This window comes from Corythoichthys intestinalis, chromosome 19 (genome assembly GCF_030265065.1).
Source record: "Corythoichthys intestinalis isolate RoL2023-P3 chromosome 19, ASM3026506v1, whole genome shotgun sequence".
Lineage (NCBI taxonomy): Eukaryota > Metazoa > Chordata > Actinopteri > Syngnathiformes > Syngnathidae > Corythoichthys > Corythoichthys intestinalis.
The window spans coordinates 8,668,954-8,696,033 of record NC_080413.1 but is presented as its reverse complement, the minus strand read 5'-3'; the positions used below and the strand labels follow the sequence as shown (position 1 = coordinate 8,696,033).

The 27,080-nt window shown below is 38.9% G+C and overlaps 2 protein-coding genes across 4 annotated transcripts in view; one reads left to right on the top strand and one right to left on the bottom strand.

The window, feature by feature from the left end:
• Positions 1-1,386, top strand: part of LOC130907353 (A-kinase anchor protein 7-like) — a 77,129-nt gene extending 75,743 nt beyond the window's left edge. For both annotated transcript variants that reach the window (XM_057822325.1, XM_057822324.1), the window contains one exon: positions 928-1,386. The gene's annotated coding sequence lies outside the window, so the exon portion shown is untranslated. The remainder of the gene's footprint in view (positions 1-927) is intronic.
• Positions 800-26,799, bottom strand: med23 (mediator complex subunit 23). Of its 2 annotated transcripts, XM_057822321.1 has the most exons (31): positions 26,627-26,799; positions 26,218-26,249; positions 26,048-26,135; positions 25,848-25,972; positions 23,159-23,270; positions 22,979-23,077; positions 22,792-22,893; positions 22,140-22,209; positions 21,963-22,075; positions 20,827-20,922; positions 18,929-18,946; positions 15,729-15,935; positions 14,844-14,987; positions 14,612-14,757; positions 12,112-12,357; positions 11,897-12,039; positions 10,128-10,302; positions 9,896-10,059; positions 9,712-9,836; positions 9,426-9,631; positions 6,845-7,025; positions 6,611-6,781; positions 5,343-5,559; positions 4,446-4,555; positions 3,913-4,039; positions 3,674-3,839; positions 3,527-3,599; positions 3,228-3,442; positions 3,044-3,164; positions 2,848-2,979; positions 800-1,198 (listed from the first exon to the last, which is right to left on the bottom strand). In XM_057822321.1, exons 1-31 carry the CDS (start codon positions 26,675-26,677, stop codon positions 929-931), a joined length of 4,245 nt encoding a protein of 1,414 aa, XP_057678304.1. In that variant the 5' UTR covers positions 26,678-26,799; the 3' UTR covers positions 800-928. The 2 variants fall into 2 exon arrangements, with proteins under 2 accessions (XP_057678304.1, XP_057678306.1); XM_057822323.1 differs by lacking the exon at positions 18,929-18,946.
• Between the last annotated feature and the right edge of the window lie 281 nt (positions 26,800-27,080).

Below are 27,080 nucleotides of genomic sequence, written 5' to 3'. Positions count from 1 at the left end.
TTTTTATGGTTTGAACCTGAGGAGAAAATTGGGATTCCTACCAAAAAATGTTGGTGGAAAGTAGTTGTATTGATATTCAATCATGAATTGGATTAGGGTTAGGCTTACCCTTTTTAGGCAGGCTTTGCAGTTTTGCAACAACTGTTGTTAAGGTTCCAAATTTGCTCCTAAATACAGTATAGGGTTCCAAATTAGTGTTTAGAGTTAGGCTTACAAAATCAGGTTTAAATTTAGGATTAGGGTTCTATACAGTAGTTAGGTTTCATTTAGCTAAATTTAGGGTTCCCAAGTAGGTTTTCAGACTTATTTCTCAGCCAAGTCTTAATTTTGATGAGCTCAACATGGTAATAAAATGCCTCATCCTATCCTTCCCTGAAGCCCAATCAGTCAATCTTAAAGCACTGGAGAGCTTTCGTCCTTAATTAGCCATTACCTCACGCCTGCTCATCAGCGTCGCTCCATGCCTGCCTTGATGAATATTCACCAACATTCATCAACCTTGCTTGTCAATACCAAAGAAGCGCTTTACAAGTTCGTCCTCGCCCTCCTCTTCATTTTCTCCGACGAGATGCCATCCTGTTGGGAAAGGGTTAACGGATCATCTCAGACGCAGAAGAACATGCCATTTCCTTATCTGGTGTCACCATGGCAACAGAGTGCAGTCAGGGTGAGGCCGGCGTGTCATATTATGAATGACGATTCGGTGCCATCGACAGAGATAGACGTCAAGTCGAAATGGATAGGACGTCTATCGCCGTCAATGGTAGCGAGTGAGTTAATGGATGTCAACGCTTGGTGGTAATTCATTTTATTGAAAAATAGTGACTAATAATATCATGATACATAAAATATAAACAGCATTTCATTTGCTTGCACGTTCGAGTCCATGATTCATGTTGAGTATAAAAAAAACTTTTTCATGATCAGTCTACATGGCGGCGTGTTGCGAAGATGACGAGGAAGGTGAGGCAGTGGCGACAGTGGTGGCGGTGGTCACCGCTATGGAGGAAGAAGAGGAAGAGGAAGGCACGGGTTGGGGTGCGGAGGTGACGACCGGCGCAGGAACGGAGACAGCGGTGACGGTCGTCGCCGGCAACGTAGACGACGACGCTGACGCGGTGTCGGTTTTGCTGCTGTGCGTGATGAAGCGGAGGCGGAGCTTCATGGCAGGACGGAGCGTCATGATGATTTCCTCCACCTGCGTAAAAGCACGTGGGAATGGGAGTTTGACAGATTTTTGGCGCTATTTATAGGGTTTGATGCTTTTTTTTTTTGTTACCTCTGTCTGTAGGTGAAATCTGCAGAAGGCGGAGCTTATTTGGTTCAGTATGTCAGTGTGTTTGTGTTCAAGGTATCTCATGAATCAATAAAGGGATTATTATCAAACTTGGAGGATGTTTGTGATATGAAATTTTGGGGTAATGAGGTCAGATGTCAATGGTCAGAAATATCTGTCCAAGATAACTCATGAATAAATAAAGGGATTATAAACTTTGCAGGATTTTTGTCATATAAAACAGAATAGGTGATCAAATTTGGGGTTAAGGAGTCAAAGGTCAGAGGTCAGAAGATCACTGTATGCTTCTGTTTGTGTTCAGGACGACAATCCATTCATTCTTGAATTATGAAACATCACATTATCAAATTTTGGGGTCATGTGGTTAAAGGTCACAGAGGTCATATTGTGTTGAAGACAATCCCTTTATTAGTTATCATATTTGCAGGATGTGTGTGTAATGTGAAACGTAAGAGGTAATTAAATTTTGGGGTCAGATGCCACAGAAATATCTTAAGATAACAATCCCATCATTCATTCTTGAGTTATCAAATTTACAGGAGAGGTTTGTAATATAAAACTGAAAAATATGAAGGAAAGTGAAGATTTTGAAACTGATTACACTTTGGGTTAGATTAGGGTTAAATTTGCATGATTCTTGAAATATAAAACAGAAGAGGTGATAAAATATGGGGTGATGAGGTCAAGAGGTCATGTTTGTGTTCAAGATATAATTGTTAATTGTAATATAAAACAGACGTTTTGGGGTCATGCGGTTAAAGTTCACAGAGGTCATATAATGTTGACGATAAGTAAGAATAAAGGGATTATTATCACTTTTGTTGGATACGTTATGAAATGTAAGTAATTAAATTTTGGGGTCAGAGGTCAAGAAATAAGATAACTCAAGAATGAATCATGGGATTGTTATCAAATTTAAAGGGTAGGTTTGTAATATGGAACTGAAAAGTTTGAAGAAAAGTGAAAAGATTTTGAAACCGATTACATTTTGGGGTTAAATTTGCAAGATTTTTTTGTAACCTAAAACAGATTACATTTTGGGGTAATGGGGTCAAAGGTCAGAAGGCCATTGTATTTCTGTCTGTGACCAAGATAAGTCAAGACTGAATAAAGGAATTGTTGTTTGTAATATGAAACAGAAGGTTTGGGATCATGCGATTAACGGTCACAGAGGTCATATCTCAAAAACGAATAAAAGGATAACTATCACATTTGCACCATATGTTTGTAATATGAAACGTAAGAGGCCATTAAATTTGGGGGTCAAAGGTCACAAAGCTTCTAAAAATCTTTAATGATAGCAAGAATGAATAATAGGATTATTATCAAATCTACAGTTGATGTTTGTAATTTGAAATGGAAGAGTCTATTATATTTTGGAGGAATGAGGCAAAAGGTCAGAAAAGGAAAAATGCTCTCTCATAATTATCCTCTAGTTTGGAACCCATTTAATGTCATGAATTTATCCTCTAATTATTTTGTTTTGTTCTTTTTCCAAAATGCCTGCCGACGTAACTTTATTTACTCAAGACAGAAAAATAACTACATACCTGCTCTTTGACACTGTCACCCGTGTACATGTACTTGATATGATAAAGAAAGTCGCAAATAGGGTCCATGTAGTTGAGATGCTGACAGTGTTGGTCCACCACCTGCAGCATCTTGTAGAAGGCCACGCCGATCTGAAACAACGGAACGCTTGAAGGTTCCATTCCGTGTTCAGTAGTGAAATTTTGATGCGCTTACCTCCAGCATGCATCGCGTCCTCTCCTGCTGGAAGCGCTGCAAGAAGGGTCCCACCAGGTGGTAAACGTACAAAAGCTGGAACTCTGTCTCGACCACTGGCTTCAATGTCTCGGAGAGGAATCTAAAAACATCAGATCGTAATTAACGATGGGGAAAATGACATCGGGTTTGCTGTCCGACATACTTAGGAATGAGTGAGAGCTGCCCGATGGACGAGTGGTGCCAGACGGCGTGCGCCAGCGCCAGCACGTAGCTGCAGCTGATCTCGCTGTAGCTCTGGTGGCACGCCGTGAAGTCCAGCAGGGCGAAGGGGTCCCGCGACCACTCAGTCTCTGACGTCAGCGCCGCCGAGCCCATCACCGTCACGATGCGGTCGTGCAGCACGATCCAGTACGGCTCCTGACAGAGCGAAGAAGAGTAAATTGATTATTGGTTAGGCAAATCGTATCATATCGTGAAGTACCCAGAGGTTCCCACCCCTACCGGCAATGCGGTGATGACGAGGCCGATGGCATTCATCCAGGCGGTGATGTTCTCTCGAGGGACGAGAGGTTGGCTGAAAACACACACACACAAAAAGATTTATAGGGTAAGAAAAATAATCTATGAAGGTGAAAGTGGCGCTCTCACCTCTTGAGAACTACATTAAGCAGAGCGTTGCCAACGTCCTTCCCGGGAACGGCGAGAGCCATCAGCTCCACGCAGGTGACGTGCAGGGCGTGGGCTGCCGGGTTGGGGAACTCGTTGAACCTCCAGTCGCAGTTGGGGAACGGGCCGGGGGATTTGCCCGCCATGGGTGAGTCGGGGTTAAAGTGTAACAACATATTTCATAAACAGTGTTTAAAACAAAATCCAATTGAAAAGGATATTGTCCACCAGGCGTCCAATCAGCTTGCAGTAATAGGTGTCGTCTGGCGTCCAAACATTATCATCTCGTTGGTTCATGCCGAACTTTAGGTAGGTCTCGCTGAGGCACCAACCGGGCGTCCGGTTGTCCTGTTCCATTGACAAATCGTTAGCACCGGCCAACATGTTGCATGCAATTGCTGTCCAATTTAAACTGCTCATGTTTCAGTGGTATTGACGGGACGACACGTCCAATCCATTTAGATTGGGAGGGGCAAATGAACGTTCAGCCCATCCCTCCTCCCGCAGCCGAGCAAAGGGACCATCGTCACCCCCCAGAGATCCAGGGTGGTTCCCCGGGCCCCCATCAACCGGACTTCAGGGATGGGGAGAGGAGACGCAACACCAGCGCTCGCCCACCCAACGAACCCCTCACCCCAACCCCGGCCTGCCAGGGAAGGGATGTGGCCCCAGGGTGGCAACCCCACCCAAATTCAATAACTGTCGTTGACAGCAATAGACGTCCAATCCCTTTTACCAAAAAGGACCCGCCTACCTTGAGTGACAACATAATGGCGTGCACCAACTTCCTCTTCAGACTGGTTCTGTCCCTCAGGTGTCGCTCGTAGTAATGCAGAGTGTTGTACAGGTAAGTCACTGGTCGGTCTGTAACACAGATTTGGACTCACTCAAAAGCGGGTTTGAATTGATATTCAGAATTTTTTACCTCCACCGAGACGTGAACCCGACGGAAAATTATGTATTCGGGTCAGAATGTCTTTTTTTTTTTTGTATTCAAGAAAATCCTGTTTTGGAGGTTGTGAGGTCAAAGGTCAGAAAAGTAATTTCCCGAAAAATCAAGAACAAATAAATACATCATTATCAAATTTGCAGGATATGTTTGATGTCTGTAATATGAAACAGAAGAGTTGATTACATTTTCGGCTAATGAAGTCAAATGACGAAGGTCACAGAGGTCAGACAGCTCTGGATGTGAAACCTAGAGAAGGCTTAGCTGATGTATTTGGATCAGTAGGTCTGTGTGTGTGTTCAAGATAACTCAAGAATGAATGAAGTATGTTTGTAATATGAAACAATTTAATGAGGTCAAAGGTAAAATGGGTCAGAAAAGAATTTCCCGATAACTTGTTTCATATATAAAGTGAGCGCGCACGTTACCAAATATGGCGATGCATTAAATTTGACTGCTTGGACTGAAGTAATCACTGTATGGATTGCAGTCTTGGCTGCATGTCTGAACTTGAACTCTAGCCAATCAGGAAGCACCCCAAACGAGGAAAAACTGGTTTGGAAAATTAATTCACGCGAGTTTGAAACTGGTTTACAAGTAACCTAGTTTTTTAAATTCCTCTTTCTTACCTCTAACAGGTCAATCTTGGTACTGCAACAGTTTATCAAATTTGAAAAATGTGTGGACTCCCACATTACAGACCGTGGAACTTGTAGAGGCCGCCGAGGTGGTCCAGCAGGGTTTCCAGCGATTTGGAGACGGGGGTGAGCTCCAGGAAGCGGTGAATGACGATGTCAAAGACTGGCAAGAAGCGCAGGCACACGTTGCCGAAGTAGATGGGCATGTACTGGTGCTGGACTTGCATGGGTGGGTTAAGCTGCTCCGCGACGCCCTCGAAGTAAAGCTTCTCTGGGTATTTCTGGCGCAGGAGGACACCAAAAAATATATTTCATTATCGATACGTAGACTAGGAAAGATAGCTTACAATATTCTATATTTATCCCAAGTAGACTTCCAATCAGGTTGAAGTGGCAGGGATGGCAGCAAATGATCAGCCACTCTCATGGTCGTCAATAGCATTTGCATACTGATAACCTTTCGGGCTACAAACCATTACAATATATAACTATTTTGATGTATTATCACTAGGGCTCTCAAATTTATCGCGTTAACGGGCGGTAATTAATTGTTTAAATTAATCGCGTTAAAATATTTGATATAATATTAAGGCATGCATCGAATGACCCATTCATGCGATGCCTCAAACAGTTTACATTGACGCTGTTTTAGCACATTGGGAGCTAAAAGGCAGAGAAATGCGAGCGGACACAGGCGTTCATTGACGATCTTTTTCGTAACACGCTTAATTGAACACAATGCAGAACATATTGTATACCAGTTGCAGCCACTACTGACACTAATGGTTGCCCAACTTCCCAGCATGCATTTGGGCGACGAAGGTGACGATCTTTTTCTTAACACGCTTCCCTGAATAAAACGCAGAACATATTGTATACCAATTGCAGCCACTACTGACAGTCATGGTTGCACAACTTCCCAGCATGCATTTGGGCGGAACAGTTAAGTCGCTACAGTATCATTTAGTGAAAGCACAACAAAAATAAAATTCCTATATCTCAAAAAAATAATGTTCACAAAAATAAAAGTGCTCAATGCAAAGAGAACTGGCATTCCCAATCAAAAAAGCTATGCAAAATACACATAAAACTTACTCAGACTTTGCCTTGGCTAGATCTCTAATTGATTTAAAACTCGCCATTGACACCTTGTGGTGTATTTTCAATCACTACTTTACTTATCTTTCCATTCCAACAATAATTTACAGAAAAATATGGCATATTTTAGAGATGGTTTTAATTGTGATTAATTACGATGAATTAATTTTTAAGCTGTGATTACCTCGATTAAAATTTTTAATCGTTTAATTTCAATCATCTATGAATGTGTACCTTGTGGTAGCTCATGTGCTTGTTGTGCCAGTCGCTCTGCAGCCAGTGCTCAGGTGCGTTTTCCTTGACAAAATCGTTGACCCTGTTGCGGAAGTCGTCGGACTTGAGCAGCAGTAGCTGGATGATGAAGTAGCACACCTGAGCTTCGTTGCGCTCGTGGCTTCGCATAGCCTGACGGGCGGAGAGAGAGCGGGTGAGCGGAAGGCGCCCTCAGGGTCGGTAAACGCGACTCACCAGACACAGGATGACTCGATCCAGCGTGACGATGTTGTATTTCCACACCATGTCGTTGAGGATTTCGATGCATTTGTTGAGCTGAGGGCCGCCGGGTGATGTGGAGAACTCATAGACGAGGAAGTCGGCGAATGTGCGCATGTGGGCTACTAATGCGCGGGCTCCGATTCGCTCCAGGACGCTGGGAAGGGAACAAGAAATTCAATGTTATGTAGTGATGGAATTTTTGGCCATGGCAAATGTCTGGAAAATTACATTTTATCAATTCTGTCAATGACAATACAGTGAGAACAGTAAAACAGTAAGATCGAACGAAATAAAAACGCGCCATCCAGAGGGAATGATCATTCGATCGCTTCCAAAACCCTCCTAGTTCAAATGGATTGGACTTGTCGTCAATGGCAGCCAAAGAGTCGAAGCTATGGGAGGTCACATAACAAAAAAATTATAATAATAAAATTCACACAACTAAATACACACGGGCCACATTTCTTTGAATTTATGACTTTTTTTTTTTTTTTTTTTTTTTTTTACAATTTAATTTTTTTGATAAACAAAATTGCCATAATATAAGAAAATAATAACATAAATTTATACATTATATACATATTATAATATACATTTATATTATATAAAATATATAAATAACAAACATTTTCAAGCAGAAAATTAAAATTGTCCATTTTTATCAATTTTATAATAAAAAAAAATAATATAAGAAAATACTTAGTAAAAATTAAAATTATATACATTTTATAATATACATTTATATTATAAAAAATAATAAAGAAATAATAATAAAAAAATCTAAATTATTTATCATTTTTACTTTGCATTTTTGAAATCCATTTTTTATTTACGACAACTTAAATATTTTTCCCCCCCAAAATGGATCCATCAATCAAATTAAATTTATTTAGCATCATTCATAATTATTTTTCTTTTTATTGCTCAAAGCCACATACATTAATAATATAATTGAATGTCAAGTGGAGGCCGCAAAATATTGTCCCGTGGGCCGAAATTGACCTGTGTGCCACACATTTGAGACCTCTGTCCAATAAAAATGTCATTGAAAACATAAAAAAAAAAAAAAAAAACATAATTTCTGCATGAAAGAAACTGAATAAAAATATACTGGAAGTCCCCGGGTGACAAACAAGTTCCGCTCTTACGCTGGCGACGTAACCCGAATTTCCGCGTAAATACCCTTTAAGTACCCCTAAAAACCCTCTAAATATCAAAATAATTATCCAAAACATGTATTATACGTCACTGTTCTCTCCTTGCTAAGCTAGACTTCGAACTTAACTCCGAAATGATGTCAGACGTCCGTTCGGTGTGCTGACTTTATTCAACTGCTCATGACATCAACACTTACAGAATGAAACGAAAATAAAAATGAAATAAAATCAGTTTCATCCTCAATAACGGCAATTGAAAGTTCCCTTTCTAACTAGCTACTGATAGAGCAATAACAATCCACACAAACGATTAGCATGTATCAGTTATATCCGCACAGCATCAAAACAATCACGTAAACTCGCCCAAAGTATACGACCACAATTGAAACAACAGTACAAAGGATGCTATATACTTGTATTGCCTTTGTGGATGCTACGCATGCGACAAATGTGCGCTCAGGCTTGGAGCTGTAAACTTTGCCGTCTATCTCTTACTTGGGTGTGCAACTTCTTCATGGCTCTTCTTTGTGTACGCAAATACGTTCTTTGTGCGCTCTTACTCGCGTGCTTCCGGAAGTACAACCTGCTCTACTCTTCCTCCGCAAAAATAAAAGCATGCATCACAAAATCCTGCGTCGTAAAGTCGAAATCACCTAAGTCGAGTACGTCGTCACCTGGGGACTACCTGTCTATATTTTAAGTAGGGCTGTCAAACGATTAAAATTTTTAATCGAGTTAATTACAGCTTTAAAATTAATCAATCGTAATTAATTGCAATTCAAACCATATATAAAATATGCCATATTTTTCTGTAAATTTGATGTTGGAATGGAAAGATACGACACAAGACGGATATATACATTCAACATACGGTACCTAAGTACTGTATTAGTTTATTATAACAAATTAACAAGATGGCATTAACATTATTACCATTCTCTTAAAGCGATCCATGGATAGAAAGACTTGTAGTTCTTAAAAAGTAAATGTTAGTACAAGTTATAGAAATTTTATATTAAAATCCCTCTTAATGTTTTCGTTTTATTCAAATTTGTAAAAATGTTCAATCAAAAAATAAACTAATAGCTCGCCATTGTTGATGTCAATAATTACACCATGCTCACTCATGGTGCTGAAAGCCATAAAATCAGTTGGACCCAAGCACCAACAGAGGGCGCCAAACACCAAAAAACAAGTAACAAGCGGACATTACACTCTGCTGTCATTTTAATCTGTTTGAGCGGGGCATGTGCGTTAATTGCGTCAAATATTTTAACGTAATTAATTTAAAAAATTAATTACCGCCCGTTAACGCGATAATTTTGACAGCCCTAATTTTAGGTTGGATTTGTAAAAATCTATATTTTCATATCAGCTGTAAATGCAATTCTACTGACTTGTAGCCAATCTGATTGATGTGATCTGTCTCCAGCAGCATTTTCCACAACAGGCACAGGAAGAACGGCGGAGAGCCCTGCATGGAGAAGTGCGTGATGATGTCCTCCTCGTTGGTCATGGACTTCCACTTGCGGTATTCTTCCTCCACGTTCCTCTTCAGATTAAAGCGCGGCTCCTGAGGAACGTTGTTCTGCTTGAAGAACGCCTAGCGGGTAAGACAGAGGACGTAAAGACGGAGGACGTTAAAGCTGGCCAGTATGGCGGCGTCGGATTTGAAGCAGACACCTGCAGCGGCGCCGGAAAGCAGGACAGTGTGTGCGCAGCCCAATTGTGAGGCGTGAAGTTCATGATGGTCTGCAGGATGTCTTTACACCATGTCCCGTGGATGGAGTCGGAGCCTGTGAAGAAATCTGTATACAGAAAAAGAATCAGAACCAGATTTTTAAACTTCACAATTTCAGATGAATACCTGTGACATGCGTGGCTCTGGCCAGTGTGAGTATGAGCGCTCGATTCAGCTCCTCCGACTCCACCGACAGAACCGTTTTGGGGTCGTTGAGGAAGCGGGTGAACTGTGGCTGGACTTCTGAGCTGCCCAGTGCCGTGATCACGCGTAAAGCTGTGCTTTCCATACTACGCGGGAAGAAGTAGGAGCGCCTAAGACCAGGTTCCGTGACGTCTTGACGTACTACGCCGCTTACCAGAGGTGCAGCTGGTTCTGGTTGGTCTGAGGCACGGCGGCCAAGCTGTGCAGGTGGCTGAGCAACTGGATTCGGTAGTGCGGCTGGATGTGGTGCATGCGGTAGCTGAACATCTCCAACAAAGTGTGAAGGATTCCCCAAGCGTGAGACTTGAACACGCTGGGCAGCAGCTGGCCTGAATGCACAAACAACACGCTGAAACCACAACAAACTGTACATACCGTGTGGCTGTTCTAATGGGATGACGTGGAAATAAACATAGCATAGAATTTAGCATAAACTAAGTAAATTTCAAATAAAATAGTGTGAAAAAAAAAGACATTTTCCTATCTTGTAATTTTTCTGAGCCAATCAGAAGAAAAATGATAGTGAAATTAATCATTATATTTATTACAGGTGAAGGGAATAGTATCTCTTTTTTCCCCGCATTTACGGTTTGACTGTATTAGTGTAACACACTTAATATAATCAAACAGGGAATAGTATCTTTTCTCATATTTATTGATTGATTGCTTGTATTACTCCAACACATGCAATATAAAATAAATAGCATTTACATAATAGTTTAAGGAAAACAAGCAGAATATATTTGATATTATGAACAGTTGGACTTGAAATCATTAGAATTTGCAGCGCCAAGACAACGGGCAAATAAGGGCAGTACAGATACAGATACAGGACGCCTTCTGACCATGGAAGCCCAATGCGCGCGTCATGCAGTTGACTGAGCAAGATTGACGCTGACGAGCAGGTGATAGAAAAGACATCTACAAGCCCACGTCTGCACCACCAAATCCCACAACCAATTCTTCTGGACAGTCCAGAACAAATGGTGGGACATCTTGTCTTGCCACAAGGAACATCTGATATGGAGGAACCGGCGACCGAGAAGCTGAGGATGGCAAAATCCTTAACTCTCATTGCCCTGAACACAGTAATGCCTGAATTTTAATCCTAAACAATGCCCAAACACACCCTTCTTCCAGACCACAGCCCGCCTCACCAGAGCCTTTAAAAGACTGAATGTTTAACAAACCGTTGTCATTTTTTGGGAAATATTTTGTTGACTTATGATATGGTGACCCTGGATCCAGTTTGCCTCCTCGCCTGGGTCTCTGTGCTGTATGATTGCTGCCGACTTGGAATAAATTGTCAACTTGTGTTTCGAAGCACTTTTTCCAGCTTTTAAAATGGAGTCAGTACAAGGGGTTAAGACTAAGGTGAATATGCAAGGTTTGGCCTTTTGGTGGGGTTGTTGGGGTTCGGCCGGCCCGGGCCGTTGGAACTGCGCTAGCATGGTTCCGGCTGTTAGGCTGACTTGATTCTGGCAATCTGGCTAAAAAGTCAGATTCCTTCACATGGTTCCCCACAGTGTTTTATAAGTCTGGCGGGTTGCTAGGCTGAGTCCCTGCTACTAAAGAAAAGTATGAAAAGTTTCCATACAGTGTTTAATCCACATCTGGTGATACATTTGAAAGTAAAAAGGCGACATCTTATGGTCAATATGTGAACAAACCTGTCCCAGCTCGTTGCCATTGTACTGAAGTAAATTGTATTTTTGTTTGTTTGTTAAAACAGTATTTCAAGACCGTGCCTTTTTGCGAGTATTGTTAATAAACAACTTAGTATATTAACACATGACAGTAATATTTTCAAAATTCCTGTCAACTTTTTTTTTTTTTCCCCAAACACATGATGTTCCACCGATGAGCTTTTAAATCACTAGGCTTTTTAAAAAAGTTTTCTGACAGAAAATCTGTGCGACTCACCGATGAACCCTTTGATGCCCAAGGACTCGATTTCCATGTAGACCAAAAGCCTGCAGTATGTCTCCACTAGCGCTGGTGCCAAAGCGACGCTGGACTTAGCGTGGGCCAACTTAATGACCCGCGTAGCGATGCTGTGGATCAAACTATCCGGAAACGTCGTCGATGATTTCAGTTTCGGGATTTGACACCATTTTTTTCAAGATCACATGACTTACCTCATCTTGGCATGGACTGTGACAGAGTCCAGCAGGTTCATTGGCAATGGCGTGAAGGAGCCCAGCGCCATACAGTTGGTGCCCGGTAGGTTAATCCTCATGGACTGAGTGCCGTAGATGGTCTCCACTAGGACACCCATCGGCAGACCGAAGCAGTCCGGGTTGGTACTGTAGGCGTTGCACAGCAGTGCGATCTTGTAGTCGGACATCCCCAGAGATTTGTTGCGCAAAGACTGCTGCAAGAACCTGAAACAAAGCGATGTTCGCAGTGATCCAAATCAGTTAATCTGAACGAGTTCTGTTCCCACGCTGGTGCATAAAACGGATTCAACCCTTTAAGTACCCCAAAACAACTCCAAAAAGTCCAAAAGCATTGTATTTTGTTTAATGATGGAGGATACACTGCCCTCTGGTGGCAGCATTGGGTCTGGCTAGATTGTCACAATATTACTAAGGAGCAGCCTCTCTTCTGATAAAGGACAGCTGCGCTCTGGTTTGGCCCACATAAGGCTGTAAGTTGTTTCCGCTAATATATGTTCGTGTATGCATTTGTAATTAAGTTTCCAGCTATAGTTTGGGGGAGTTATGTGTAAGTGATTTGCTAGGAGAATTGTAAATACGTTAGCATTCGTAGCATTTATGGTAGCAGACTTTTGTTAAGCAAATTAGGCTAATTTAATCTACGAAATTTACATATTGACCAGACTAGATAGACGTTTAATAAAGTAAAGTAAAAAAAATAGATACTTAGAGGTACAATAAGGTACTGTTTATGCGACTAAAAGAAAAAAAAAAACGACTGGCGACAAAATGGCGGACGAGACTCCGGTGTCATAAGTCGAAATCGCATAAATCGCGTACGCAGTATACATTACTATATATACACTACTGTATATACATTTTATGACTTTGAATTTTGCACTTAAGGCTAACTATGGGTGGTTAGATGAATTCTAAACTGTTTGCTACGAGATGCCATTGTGCTAGCACCAACGCATAGCTACTGGCTAGCCATTTTCATCGAGCACTCAGAGGACTTTATTGAAGCGAAAGCTCCGTTTGATCCTTGATGCCGTTACAGAAGAGGAGTTTAAGGTTAGCCATGGGTGGTTAGACACATTTAAAAAGGACAGATAGCCACAGTGAGCTATGACAAAACAGCTATGCTAGCGTTTACTCCAGTTCATCAAGCATTATGGGGAGAAATCAGTCCGCTGCAAACTAAGAAGTCAAACTAAAGTGGATTTTATAATAGTAGTGACCTGTTTTTTAAAGTTACTGTAATTTTCGGACTATAAAGCGCACTTGACTATAACCCGCTACCCAGCAAATTTGACACGAAAACAGCATTTGTTCATAGATAAGTCGCACTGGACTATTAGCTGCAGTTGTCCACCAAAAGATATTAACCGGTAACTTTTTATTTGACAGCGGCATCTTAAGACTGACCCAAGAAGCTTTGAACCACTTGGCTGTAAAGCTTCATTTCTTCAAGAAGCTTCATTTGGCTATCACTGCTCCCTAGGGGGTGACCGTCAACCTCTGCTGCTACCTGCTGTCAACACTGATGTTGTCTAACATACCTCCTAGCATGCATTGCAGCGCTACAGATGTAAATAGCAATGAAAATTCATGTTCTGTGCTAATTATTTCAGTTGTTGTTCCGGTTGTTTCATTAATTGCTAGTTATGGTATTTTGTAACACTTTATTTGACAGTGGCGCCATAAGACTGTCATAAGACCTTCATAATTATGTTATGACACTTTCATGAGCATTAATGGAGGCTTCTGACAGATGTCATTTAGTGTCATCCGGCAAATGATCACACTTTAGAATGGATGTGAAAGATCCGAGCTGAACATAGATGGAGTTAGTGACATAATTTGGCGGACGACACTTAATGACATCTGTCATAAGCATTCATTAATGCCCATTATAGTGTTATGTCATAATTCTTACGGTCTTATGAACAAATTAAGTGTTACCTATATTTATCCAAACAAATTAATAAATAAGCCACAGGATTCGAAATGATGTAAAAAAGTGGTAAATGGTGTTATACTTATATAGCGCTTTTCCACCTTTCAAGGCGCTGAAAGCACTTTACACTATCTCGCCATCTACCCACTGGTGACGCAGCACCAGGAGCAACGTGTAGTGGCTTATAGTCCAAAAATTACAGTAAGTTTTCTTTTTTTATGGTCTCCGACTGTCTCAGAGAACATGAGTGCGACTAGTGCTACTAGCTGGTTCCCCTGACAGGTCGCTCATATGAATGAGGACATAACTCGGCGTGTTGATGACTGTATTTGGTTAGTAGAGAGATTTTTAATCATTAAAATATTTCTGTCTAACATCTCTCTATGTAAATATCCCATTTAAAATATGGACACCTACAGCTTATGGTTAGGTGTGGTTTGTATATCTATTTTTCTTAGTGAAAATTGGGCAGGGCGGCTTGAGTGGCTGAATTTATCCTCCAAAATTGCTCAGCCTTACTCATGGTGCAGTTTCAGAGAGTGCGGGATGGGAATTTGCAGGTTGGAGTTGTCGCTTTGAGCCTTTCGGTTTAGGTGGATCCAGATGCAAGTCATGGCAAAGGCATGGGTGGATTGCGGTTTGTTAATGTCCGGAACTGGGATGCACTAAGAAACGTAGAGGAGAGAATATTACACGTGGGAATTAAAGACATGGCAACTGATTGATCATGTCTGTTATGTAAGCAACTGACCTCTTTCTCGGGGTACAGTAGGTCAAAGAGCTTCATGACAGGCAGGAAGTCGGCCAAGGCGTTCTTTTGGATGCTTCCTGATATAAACTGCAGCAGGACCCACATTAGGTGGTCCCTTCCTTTGATAAGACCCATTCCTGCAAGCTAGAAGACACCAAAAACTCAGTGTACAGTATACGCATGTTTCAGTGCTATTGACGCCGACGGATGTCCAATTAGGGCTGGTCAATGGGGCAAAAAAATATAAACAACAAATTTTTTTCTCTCTCTCTCTCTCATTTCATCCTATCTTGATTATTTTCAGAAATGTAATTTTTAACTTGTTTTTACTGTTTTTTTTTTTTTTTAAACTGGTAGTTTTAAAGAAACCTATGCGTAGAATATAAAATTAGCAGAATAGTCAATAATTGAAACAGTAGACCCAAAATTACTAAACTACAACGGCAATAAATAAATAAATAAATACATTCTTCGACTATTTATAGCCTTTGAAAAAAAAAAATCCCTCGACATTGCAGTTAATTAAGAACAGCTTTGCACACTTTGGCCACTCGGGGGCAGCATTTGCCCATATTTAAATATAGATTTTTTTTTTTCTTCTTCAAACATTCGTTGCTTGATAAAACTTTTTTGGGTGGCATATGCCAGTAAGTGCTTTTATATTTCTTGTCTATGAATGTTCCAGTGGCATTTGTGTGTAAATATTAACTCTTCAGAGATTTATCAAAGTGGAATCGATGCTAAATGTTTTGGACTATTTTTGAAGGACGGTTCAATCTGCCTAACTATATATCAGCATCTCCGCTATGATTGGTCACTTTGTTGTAAGCTCTCTCAGTCAAACAGATGAGACGTCCATCGCCATATTTATCAGTGTGCCCTCACCTTCTGATGCAAAGACAGCACCATGTGCGGGAAGCTAGCAAACTGGAAAAGGACGAAAAAGATGAGCTGCGACGAGAGGTGCTGCCACAGCAGCTGGCTGGTGCCGCCCACGTCGGCGTCAAAGTGCTCCTCCGTCTCGGAGCGCTCCATGGCGTACACCACCAGGTCCACCAGCTGCTCCTCCAACACAGGACAGCGCTGCTTTTGCTGCCGAATTGGAGAGAAACACAAGACGTAAAATGTAGAGCAAGATTATTATTATTATTCAAGTTATATAAATGGGGAAGGACATAAGTGGTAGGATAAGAGGGTGTACTATTTTGTATGTATTAGTGCTGCAACGATGAATCGATTAACTTGAGTAATTTGATTAGAAAAAAGCTGCGTATCAAATTTTGATGCCTTGAAGATTCATTTAGAGTGGCAATATGAAGGTTTGTTTTGAAAGTGTTTGCATTTGTTTTATTGATTTGGTTGGATACACTGCCCTCTTGTGGCAACAGTGAATATGACATAACTCATTTAACATGGCTGAATCCAGCTACTCCCTGTTAAGACTGACATAAGGTAAGTTTTTGTTTGAGTTAATTATGAATGCATAATAAAAACATATTTAGTTTATAGGTATAATTAGCATTTTTTGTGGGAATATGGGTTTGAATGATTTGTTAAGAGCTTTGTAAAAAAAAAATAAAAAACTAGCATTTTCTAGCATTAATGCTAGCGGACTTTTGTTATGCAAGTTAACCAATTGTTTTTTTGTTGTAATGAGACCCTCATTTATTTATTTATTTTTATACTGTGTGAAGCTAAGATCAGGTATTTTAATTTATTTTTAAATACATTTGTTGCTCTCGTGAAATGAGTGTAATCCTGCATAGTTTGAAGGAACACTCGGGAATTTTATTTTGTATATTTGCATTTAATGCCCTTTTGAAACTGCAGTCTTAGCAAGCCTTTGTTTTACATCTCCTAAAATTTATTCCGCAACACATTTAATGTTTCTAATCCGATTACTCGGACTAATTAATTGATAGATTAATCGACTACTTGAATAATCGATAGCTGTAGCCCTAGTATATATGAATATTCTGAATATAGTGTCTATCATTCAATGACATTAACCCTTTCATGCACGAATTATGATTTATTTATTAATTTTTTAATTTATCTTTTTTGACTGGGAGGGGCGAATGAGTCATTTGCCCCTCCAACTCAAAATGGATTTGATGGCTAACGTTGTCAATGGCCCTGAAACATGAGTGGGTTTAATTAAAATGGACGTCTATCGCCATGTCACGCAATTAGTTAAATACTATTTTGGTTACACTTAATTTGAACTCTGTGTCATAAGACTGTCATAATGATGACATGACACCTGTCATAAATATAAATGAGGGCTTATGACAGCTGTCATTGAGTGTCATTTAGTAAATTATGTCACTTTGATGCAATATTGAGATTTATTTAGGTTAGATTAGAGTTTAGGACCATTGTAATGGTTAGGACACTTAATGAGATCTGTTATAAGCATTCATTTATGTTCACGACAGTCTTATAACACCAAGTTCAAATAAAGTGTTAGCTACTAATTATTCATTCATTCAGCGTTCAAGCCGCTTATCTTCACGAAGGTCGCGGGGGTGCTGGAGTCTATGCCAGCAGTAGGCTGGTTGTCGGCCAATCACTGAGTTAACTATGATGCAAAAAAAAAAAAAAAAAAAAAAACCTATTGGCCCGAATATAAGACGGCCCCAATTATAAGACGACCCCCTCTTTTTCAAGACTCAAGTTTGAAAAACGACTTTTTGAACACCAAATTAATTTTTTATACAGAAAATAATTACAGCACATCCAAAACAAATTATTATAACAATATATTTGAGAGAAAAGCATGTTAATTTGCCTCATTCAAATCTTAATATCTGAACATTTAAATATGTAAACTAAAGTGCAATCACATTTGTAAATGAATGGCTTCTGGTTTTTGAAATGTAAATAAACCCATCTATTGAGATAAAACAACAAAATTGCAATAACTGCATTAACCATTAAAGTGAAGTCTAACTGTAACCTTGAAACAAATCTGAATAAGGAAAAAAATAATAATAATAATAATGCAAACTGGTTAAACTAAAAAGAGTAGCTGAGATCTGTCATGACAGACCATCACTTCAATGATATCTGCCGCCATCTAGCATCGTGAATGGGTATAAAGTCTAGACTGCGAATTTAAGACGACCTCCTCTTTTTCAGTGTTTTTTCAATGCAAAAAACACCACCTTATATTTGGGCCAATACGGTTATAATAATTTTAGATTGTTAGATGGGGCCGTAACCAATGTGTATTTCCATTTGTATTCATTTTCATTTCAATAAATTGGTTTAGTAACATTATATTGATTTATACATGTTTTTATAATTAGGAAAAAAATGCAATAACAAATCATAATTCAAAAGTAAATATAAATGCTAATATTTAGTTGTTTTAATTGTGTTAAAGTGTAATCAACATGACTGAAAAGTCATACTTTCCAGCAAAAGTCACTATTTTAGAGGAATAATTTCATAACACACTAAAGATTTTTTTTTTTTAGTTTTATAGCGAGAAGTCTCCAATATATAAAAATACAGTCATTTCATTACATAAGTCACAATTTTTTGAAAATTAAGTCGTAACATGACTGTAGAAAAGTGGAAATTTCATTACGAAAAAAAATATATAAATCAGCTTATGAATGACTTCATAAAAGAGTCGATTTGATGGTTAATGGTTATTTGATGGCAGATAATCATAACTTTACAGCAAAAAATCATCACTTAAAAAATTGAGTAATTTCACTACAATAAGTCATAATATTAAAAAAAGATACCATCATTTTAAATGAAGTACACAAATATCACAGTAAATCTAAATCTTTTTAAAAAAAAAAAAAAAAAAAAACAGAAGTCACAAATTTGCAAGAATTTAGTTTTAACATGACAGTAAAAAGGTTTAAATTGAGGGAGGAAAAAAAAAAGTCATAACACTACATTGATAAAAGTAATCATTTCATTTCACAATTCATTTTATTTTAACAGCAGTTGGAATGATCAACGGCAGCCAGTTAGGGGGTTATTTTGCCATCTAGCCTATGCAGGGCAGGTCACGTGACTTCGAGAAGGAATAGAAAGGAAGAATCGGAGGAAAGAGGACATACCTGGGCAATGTTCAGAGTCTTACCGAGACCGGCGCAGGAGTGAAACAGAAAGAGGGAGGAAACAAAAGAAAAGAGGGAGACACAGAGAAAGAGAAGAGTGGTGACTCACGAGCGAGGAGGTCGTTCGTCGCCAATAAAACAGCATGCGGACGGGTTGAGGGGATCATTGTGCACATTTGGACACCTTGCGTTTTGACGGCGTCGACAGTCAAAACGGAATTGTTGAGCATGAGCGCATGCAGTTTTGTGAGGAGATTCACAAAAAGTACAAGAACAAGTGAAGATCAGTGTTTCCCAAACATAAGCTTACTTTGGACATTTTTTGTGTGCTAACACTGCAGTGGTGGATTGTAAGTTGTAACGAAGAAAATGTACTTCGTTAATGTACTTAAGTACATTTTTGTGTATCTGTACTTGAGTACAAATATGAAGTGGCACTTTAATATTTTACTTCACTAAATTTTTACATGTCGCCTGCATTACACGTTTTCTTTTTTTCCCTCATTGTGAATTGATAGCTTCGTTTTGATGCCTCTGGCGCAATCGATTAGCCCCGTGCAACTAGAGGCAGCAACATGAGTACAAGCAAGATTAGGCATATGAACAAGATATTGACCAATAAAAACCACCACACTCTTGTACAGTACATGGCGGTATGCACCTGATAGTTGCTTGCAATCCGCCATTAGGCTGTTTTGTAGTTTTTGAGCTGTTTAAGCTTCTGTTTGCAGTGTAGTCAATTTTATTGTTTGTTTTTTTTCCATTCTGCACAATTTTATATATAACAGTAGTCAATGAATTTTCAGTTTTTTTATTTGAATATTGACTCAGATCTCTGTATGTATGTATACATATACTGTATATATTCTATACTTTTAATTGATTTGTCTTCTTAGATATTTGTACTTTTACTTAAGTATTTTTTTGCACCTTTATCTGTACTTTTACGTAATTAAAAAAAAAAACTTATCCACCAATGTAACATGAAAATAAACATTATATCAATTCCAAAGTGAGATCCTGAATCTTTACATTTTCTATACTAAAAATTTGATCATTTTAGGGTAAAAAGTGCTAATTTTATGAAAATAAAGTCTTTATGTGACAAAAATGCAATCTGGCAACTGCATATGTATATTTTGTTATTTCTATATAGAATATTGTATCTTCTCTACTACAAAAGGTTATCGATATGCTCCCGCCAAGAATCGATATATCGTTAAAAAAAAAAAAAAAGTACCAAAATCTTTTAGAACAGTGTCTACGTTAGCTCACTAGCTACTGATGGCGCTAGACGTCCAATACATTTTAACTGGATTAGACAGCTAGCGCTGTCAATGGCACTGACTCCAGAGCATTCACAGTCAGTCTGTGTGGGCATTTACAGGTCACTTTCTGTTCATTATAGGGCATTTACAGGGTACTTCCTGTTGATTTTGAGTCACTTTCTATTCATTTGGAGACATACTTGAGTCACTTCTTCTCTGCAACCCAAAATCAACAGGAAATGACATGAAATGCCCCAAAATAAACTCATTGCTTGGCATTGGCTGCCACTGGCGGCCATTCTCCGCCACCCACCCACTTCAAATGGATTGGATGTCTACTCGTGATAAACAGATTTAAATTCAGAGCAGAATGTTGAAAAACAACCACAGGATTGTACGTTCATCATCGTCAATGGCAGCAAAAGAGTTACCGTAATAAGACATCTATTCCGTGGCATGGTTAGCATTCCGAGCTTTGTTTTGGGAAACACTGAATCAGCAAATAGAAATAGCAAGAAAAGGAAGACTCAGCTTTGAAACGGGACACTAAAAAAAGGTACGTTAAAGACAACACAATGCTTTTAAGAGAAAGATTGAGACAAGGCTAATTGTCACATTCATCAGCGGTACCTGTTTGCTGAGTCCTAACATGTTGCACACCATTTCTCGTGAATAAGGTTGCTCCAGAACATAGCGCAGCAAGCCCGTCTGCGGCTCAAACAGGTCCTGTGCATTCAATAAACACAACCATCTTAGTACCCTAATTTTCGCACTATAAGGCGCACCTGACTATAAGCCGCAACCCCCAAAAATTGGCATGAAAACGGCATTTGTTCATAGATAAGCCACACCAGACTATAAACCGCAGCTGTCCTCCTTGTATTATGGGATATTAACACCAAAAGATATTAACCGGTAATACTTCATTTGACAGCAAAATCAAACAACTTCCATAAGACCAAATGAACCCCCATGAAGCTTTGAACCACTTTGTGGCAAAGCTTCATTTGGTCATCACTGCTCCCTTGGGCGAGACAGTCAACCTCTGCTAACACCTGCGGTCAACACTGTTGTTGTCCAACATGCCTCCTAGAATGCATTGCAGCGCGACAAATGCAAATAACTATCAAAATTCATGTTCTGTGCTAATTACTTCTTCAGTTACTGTTCCAGTTGTTTCATTATTGCTAGTTATGGCATTTGGTAACACTATATTTGACAGTGGCGCCATAAGACTGTCATTAGACAATGATAATGATGATATGACACTGTCATGAGCATTTATGAATGCTTATAACAGATGTCATTTAGTGTTATCTGGCAAATAATCTCACTTTTGGATGTAAAAATTCAAGATGGACATAAATGGAGTTAGTGACATCATTTGCCAGATGACACTTAATGACATAAGCATTCAGTAATGCCCATGACAGTGTCATGTCACAATTATGATGGTCTTATGACAGTCTTAAGACACCGCTGTCAAATAAAGTGTTCCGTTTTAACCAAAATAAATTAACAAATAAGCCGCACTGGACTATAAGCCGCAGGATTCAAAATGAAGGAAAAAAAATAGCGGTTTACAGTCCGACAATTACGGTATTCTGAAAGGTTATCGATATAATCCATTTTGATTGGGTGGGTCTAAAGTTTGCGTTAACACTTGTGTATATAAAAATGACATTAGCAGATTGTTTTCTTCTTGGAGATGCATGTGTGGCAGCCTTTCTACATTTTTACTTACACATGCGCCCGTGTGTGCATACCTTGTCGAAAGGCAGCATGCCTTTGAGTGGGAAACGCAACGTGGTGGGGTCCAGCTTCCAAGAGTTGCATATGGCGCCACTGTTGTTCACTACTGGTAACAGGCTACAACGTCCTATGGAGGGCTAAAAAATTAGCATTGCCGGTGCTACAAGCATAAATGTCGTCAATTTTCTTACCACAAATGGAGTTGATTCTTGCAGTGGGTCGAAAACTATCCACAAAGTCTGATATCAAGCTGCCGAGAAGCTACGAACACAAACGTGGATTCAGTTAAAAACTAGCAATGCACCGATACTAGTTTCGGAAGAGGCCCCGATACGGCATTAAAATGCATGCATCGGTATCGGGTAGCACTAAGAAATAGGAGTGGGGACCTCTTGTTACCTCACGATACGATACGATTTGCGATTCAAAGCTCACGATAACGATGATCTGACGATATGGCGATACAACGATGATCAATACATTGGTGAGGAAATCATTCTAGGATATTCTACAAACAACTAATAAACAGAAAAACAAGCCTCTGCTGCGAATTGGAATGAGTTTATCACTAGTAGACGTCCAATCCTTTTGAACTGGGAGGGTGGCCGTTGCGTCTGACCAAGTATTGATAGTAATTACTTTACATTAAAGTGAGTATACAGTAATTTAGTACTAAAAGAAAACATTTTATTTTGCACGTTTTCAAAAAAATGTGATATCAGTACAGTTTCAGTCGTTACCTAACAGCTGGGTTAGCGGAATCTGTATCGGTAGCCGAAAAATGGTATTGGTGCAACACAAGAAAAACCACAATGGATAAATAGACACTCAAAAGATCTTTACCCAGTGAGAGAGTTGTCCCTCCGGGTACAACTTCCGGATCTCTGTGACTGCAAAGTAGGCGGGCAGGAGACAAGCGTTTCTGTCAAGGATGTACTCCACCACCTGGAATTCGTCAATCAGTTCCATCACTTACAAAAAAAAAAATAATGATCACTTCAAAAAAACAATCGCGTGTGGAAAAGCAAACCTCTCTGGCTGTCAGCAGCTGTCGCACAATGGCCGAGCTAACGGTGATGGGAATGGTTTGGATTTTATCCAGCACGGCTTTTAGGAGGTCGCGAACACCCTGAAAAGCAAGCATATTTTAACGGCCAGAAACTCATCCTGGAAATGGATTGGACGTCTGCCGTCATCGACGCCTTAAGACCTTGTAGTCCACCCCTCCGATGATCTTGTGGATGAGTTTAAAGGTCAACGCCCACAGCTGAGTCCTCTCCCACTCCAAGTTATCCGAACTGATTAGAGCAGCGCAAACCATCCTGCACACAAATGCTGAATTAACACCGTATCCATTTATATGGCACACATTTACATTAATAGTATATTTTCTTTAATGTATTCATTTAAAAAAATATATATATATATTATTTTAAAAAAGGGGTAAATTTTCTCTTATTTGTTAAAAAACCTTAAATAAAGATAAAATTGCAATTTTTATTCATATTTATTTAAAATGTTCACTTCTATTTTTAATTTAAAAAAAAAATGTAAAGGTAGTCCCCGGGTTACGACGAGAGGTGTGCAAAATTTCCGATTCTTAGATTATTCGCGATTCGGCCGTGGAAGATTCGAGAACGATTCACAAACATCCAAATTCCGATTATTGAAATATGCCAAGTAAAGCGGAAGTACAACACACGCAGCGCGCCGCGCAGTCTTCGGGACAATGAGGAACGGAGCGAGAGTAGCTAAACATCATGCTTCTCATTACCCGGCCCCTCGGGTAATGCCAATGCTCAACTCACGGCTCTAGCTCAACTCATCCCACGAGATAAAAAAAAACACAACAACATTCCTGACTGCTGCCGAAAAGCTCCTACAAAGTACATCCACATAATGTTACGGTAGATATCATTTATATAGGACTAGATTCAATATAGATTCGGTAGTGTTGGCAGCACATCTACAAAAAGCTAGATGCAAGCGTTAGTAACGGCCGCCATCTTAATGCAGTACACTTCCCTGCAAGGCTGTTGTAGCGAACCTTCCAAGCAAACCTAATTAACTTTTTATCTAAAATACTCCTAAATAGGTAAAATATTGACTTGAGTCTATCCTTAAAATAGTTTTAAAACCTTCACATGTTGAAAGTAGACAAAAGGGAAATTATGGAATAACGGGAGCAATTTTAACAACTTTAACGGTTGATTCACAACATTAAATTAATTGAATGTAGTTTAAAGCTGCTGATAAAGAATGGGGACTGGAGTTTTTTTATTTACTGTTATTTTTGTATATTTTTTTACTGCTATATGTTAACTTAATACTGAAATAGTAGTTTGGTTTCGCCTGAGAGTATTTTTGAACAATTTTGGAACTAATGTACAAAACATTTAAAAAAATAAAATAAAAAAAGGAGAAGGGTGCATCAATAATTGTTTTATAATCGAATCGGAGCCTCTGAATCGTAATCGTAATCGAATCGTTAGGTGCCCAAAGATTCCCAGCTCTAGTTACGACGTACTTGACTTTCGACTTTACGACCCCGGAGTTTTGTCCGCTGTTTTTTTTTTTTTTTTTTTTTTAATCGCATAAACAGTACCTTATTGTACCTCAAAGTATCTTATTTTTTACTTTACTTTATTAGTATGACGTGTTTTGTCCTCAACAAATGTGAAGTTGTTCAGCTTTGCAGACATCAAACAATTGTGCTTTTTGAAGCTTTTTACTTCCTTTAATTTTGACAATTTGTAAGTCTGTAATCTGATAGTACACTTATGTTCAAAACCACACACATTTAACAGTAAGACACTTGGCACAAAACAATTGGTAACTTCAAATGTCCATCTAGTCTGATCATTATGTAAATTTAGCAGATTAAATTAGCCTAATTTGGCTAACAAAAATCCACTATCTTACATGCTACGAATGCTAACGTATTTACAATTCTCATAGCAAATAGCTCAAACGTAACTCCCTAAACTGTAGCTGTAAACTAAATTACAAATGCATACACAAATGTATATTAGCTGAAACAACTTACACCCTTATGTGGGCTAACCCCGAGTGCAGCAGTCCTTTATCCATGTTAGACGAGAGTCTGCTTCTCAGCCATAAGGTGACAGCCAGCCAGACCCAACGCTGCCACCAGAGGGCAGTGTATCCTCCATCATTAAACAAAAAAACAATACTTTTGGACTTTTTAGGTAGTTATTTTTGAGTACTTAAAGAGATAATTTCGATTTCCGCGGAAATTCTGTTTATGTCGCCAACATAGGAACAGAACTCGTTTGAAACCTGGTGACTACCTGTATTTAAAAAAATCATTTTTTTCATTATACTTATTATTCAACAACTTTAAAGCTTTATTGGAGGCCATTACCACCGTGTAACTATGTATTTATTCAACGTAATCTTTTTTTTTTTTAACCTTCTTCATGCGAAAATTTTAGAAATGATAGATGACAAACATCTATGGTTTAAAAAAAAAAAAAAAAAAAAAAAAAGTAATGATGCTGATTGATCTGGAATGTCACTAATTCTATTTTTTTATTAAAACAATCTATTTTAAAAAAATGCTAATAATTTAAAAATAATAATAATCATATAATTGAAACATCACATTTTGGGGCATGTAGGCAACAATATTAACCTTTGCTATAATACAAGTGTGGCCTACATACAGTAACTCAAAATGTGATGTCCACATACAGTATATGGAAAATAGCTCTTTATGAAGTACTATATATTTTTAAAATGAGCAAAAATGGTCACTTGCCCTATACAGAGAGTAATAATATTATTTTTTTAAAATACGGGTTATTATTTTTTGCAAATGCACAGAAATTATTCAATTAGATCTTGCTTTTACCGTGCAAATCTGTGTATGTGTGTACCTCGGTGGCAAAAGATTAGTCTCTACAGCCATGGCCAAACAGTCGTAGAGGAATGAGATTCGTTTTGGACTGTGCTGGCTGTGTGTGAATCGCACAATCCACTGCACGCACTGCTCATGAGATTCCTGTGTGAAGAGAAGAAGATAAATGATTCTGTCACATTATGTCTGTTTTTTAAGTGTGTGTACATGTTTACAAACCTGAGGCAGAGTTCCCCAGTACTGCTGGAAGGCTCCAAGACAACTGACCAACTTTGTCCTTTCGTCCTCTGGACTGTCCATGCACATTCTGGGAGTACAGATTGTGAAAAAAGTCATGTCAAACCAATACTCATATTATTATGTGAATGTGTAGTTGTTTGAAGCATTACCCTGCAAAAGCCTCCTCCACCATCTCTGTTTTCTGATAGAATTGAGCAAAAACAAAGTGGAATAAGAAGTTAAATATTATAAAAACGTGTGTATCGTAATTATTTGGTTTCTAAATAAACTATGCAAACCATTGGACGCAACCCTGTGTTAGGCAGTGTTATAACAATCACAAATAAACAACATATTGTATTATAGTAAGTAAATCATGAACTACTTTTGTCAATAGTCAATCTTATTATTGGATTATGGACGTTTTACGCCTATTCGAATACATATTACCTCTATTGTTGATGAAACGGACTATTTTTATTCAATATTGGCACACATTAAAATTGACTTGAGTGGTCGTGTGCAGCATCACGGTGCCGTACAAACGCGCGTAAAGATGCTAAAAAGAAGTAATATTACCACAACATCTTCAAATATGCTCTGGAGTTGCGTTTCCATTGTTAGCGCCATGTTTGCAGCACAAAGCGCCTGCTTTGGTGGTTAAAAATTTACATAAATCCGCAAGGTTTTGCCTCCCCCTTAGTTAGCTTGAACGCTAACAAAACCCGGCTGAGGGAGGCGAGCGTTACCGGCAAAACTGTCCGGACTTAAATCACGTCGAGGTTGGATATGGTTCCGGCCTTTTTTAAACGCACACTTATTTTTTGAAAATACTTTTTGACACTATAATTTAGTGTATCTTTTATTCTGTCACTATAGTGTGTGTTAATTTCAAATTTACATGACTTTGCGTTTTCCGTCCACAGTTAACATGAGCTTGTTGACAAGGTTGCCGAGAGAAATTTAATTTAATTTAATTTAATTTAATTTAATTTAATTTAATTTAATTTAATTTAATTTAATTTAATTTAAT

Coding starts and splice junctions, on each gene's coding strand:
- med23 (XM_057822321.1), bottom strand. CDS start 26,677: ATGGCGCTAACAATGGAAACGCAACTCCAGAGCATATTTGAAGATGTT. Junction 26,250..26,626: donor GCATATTTGAAGATGTTGTG/GTAATATTACTT, acceptor CAATTCTATCAG/AAAACAGAGATGGTGGAGGA. Junction 1,199..2,847: donor GTGACAGTGTCAAAGAGCAG/GTATGTAGTTAT, acceptor GCTTTTACGCAG/GTGGAGGAAATCATCATGAC.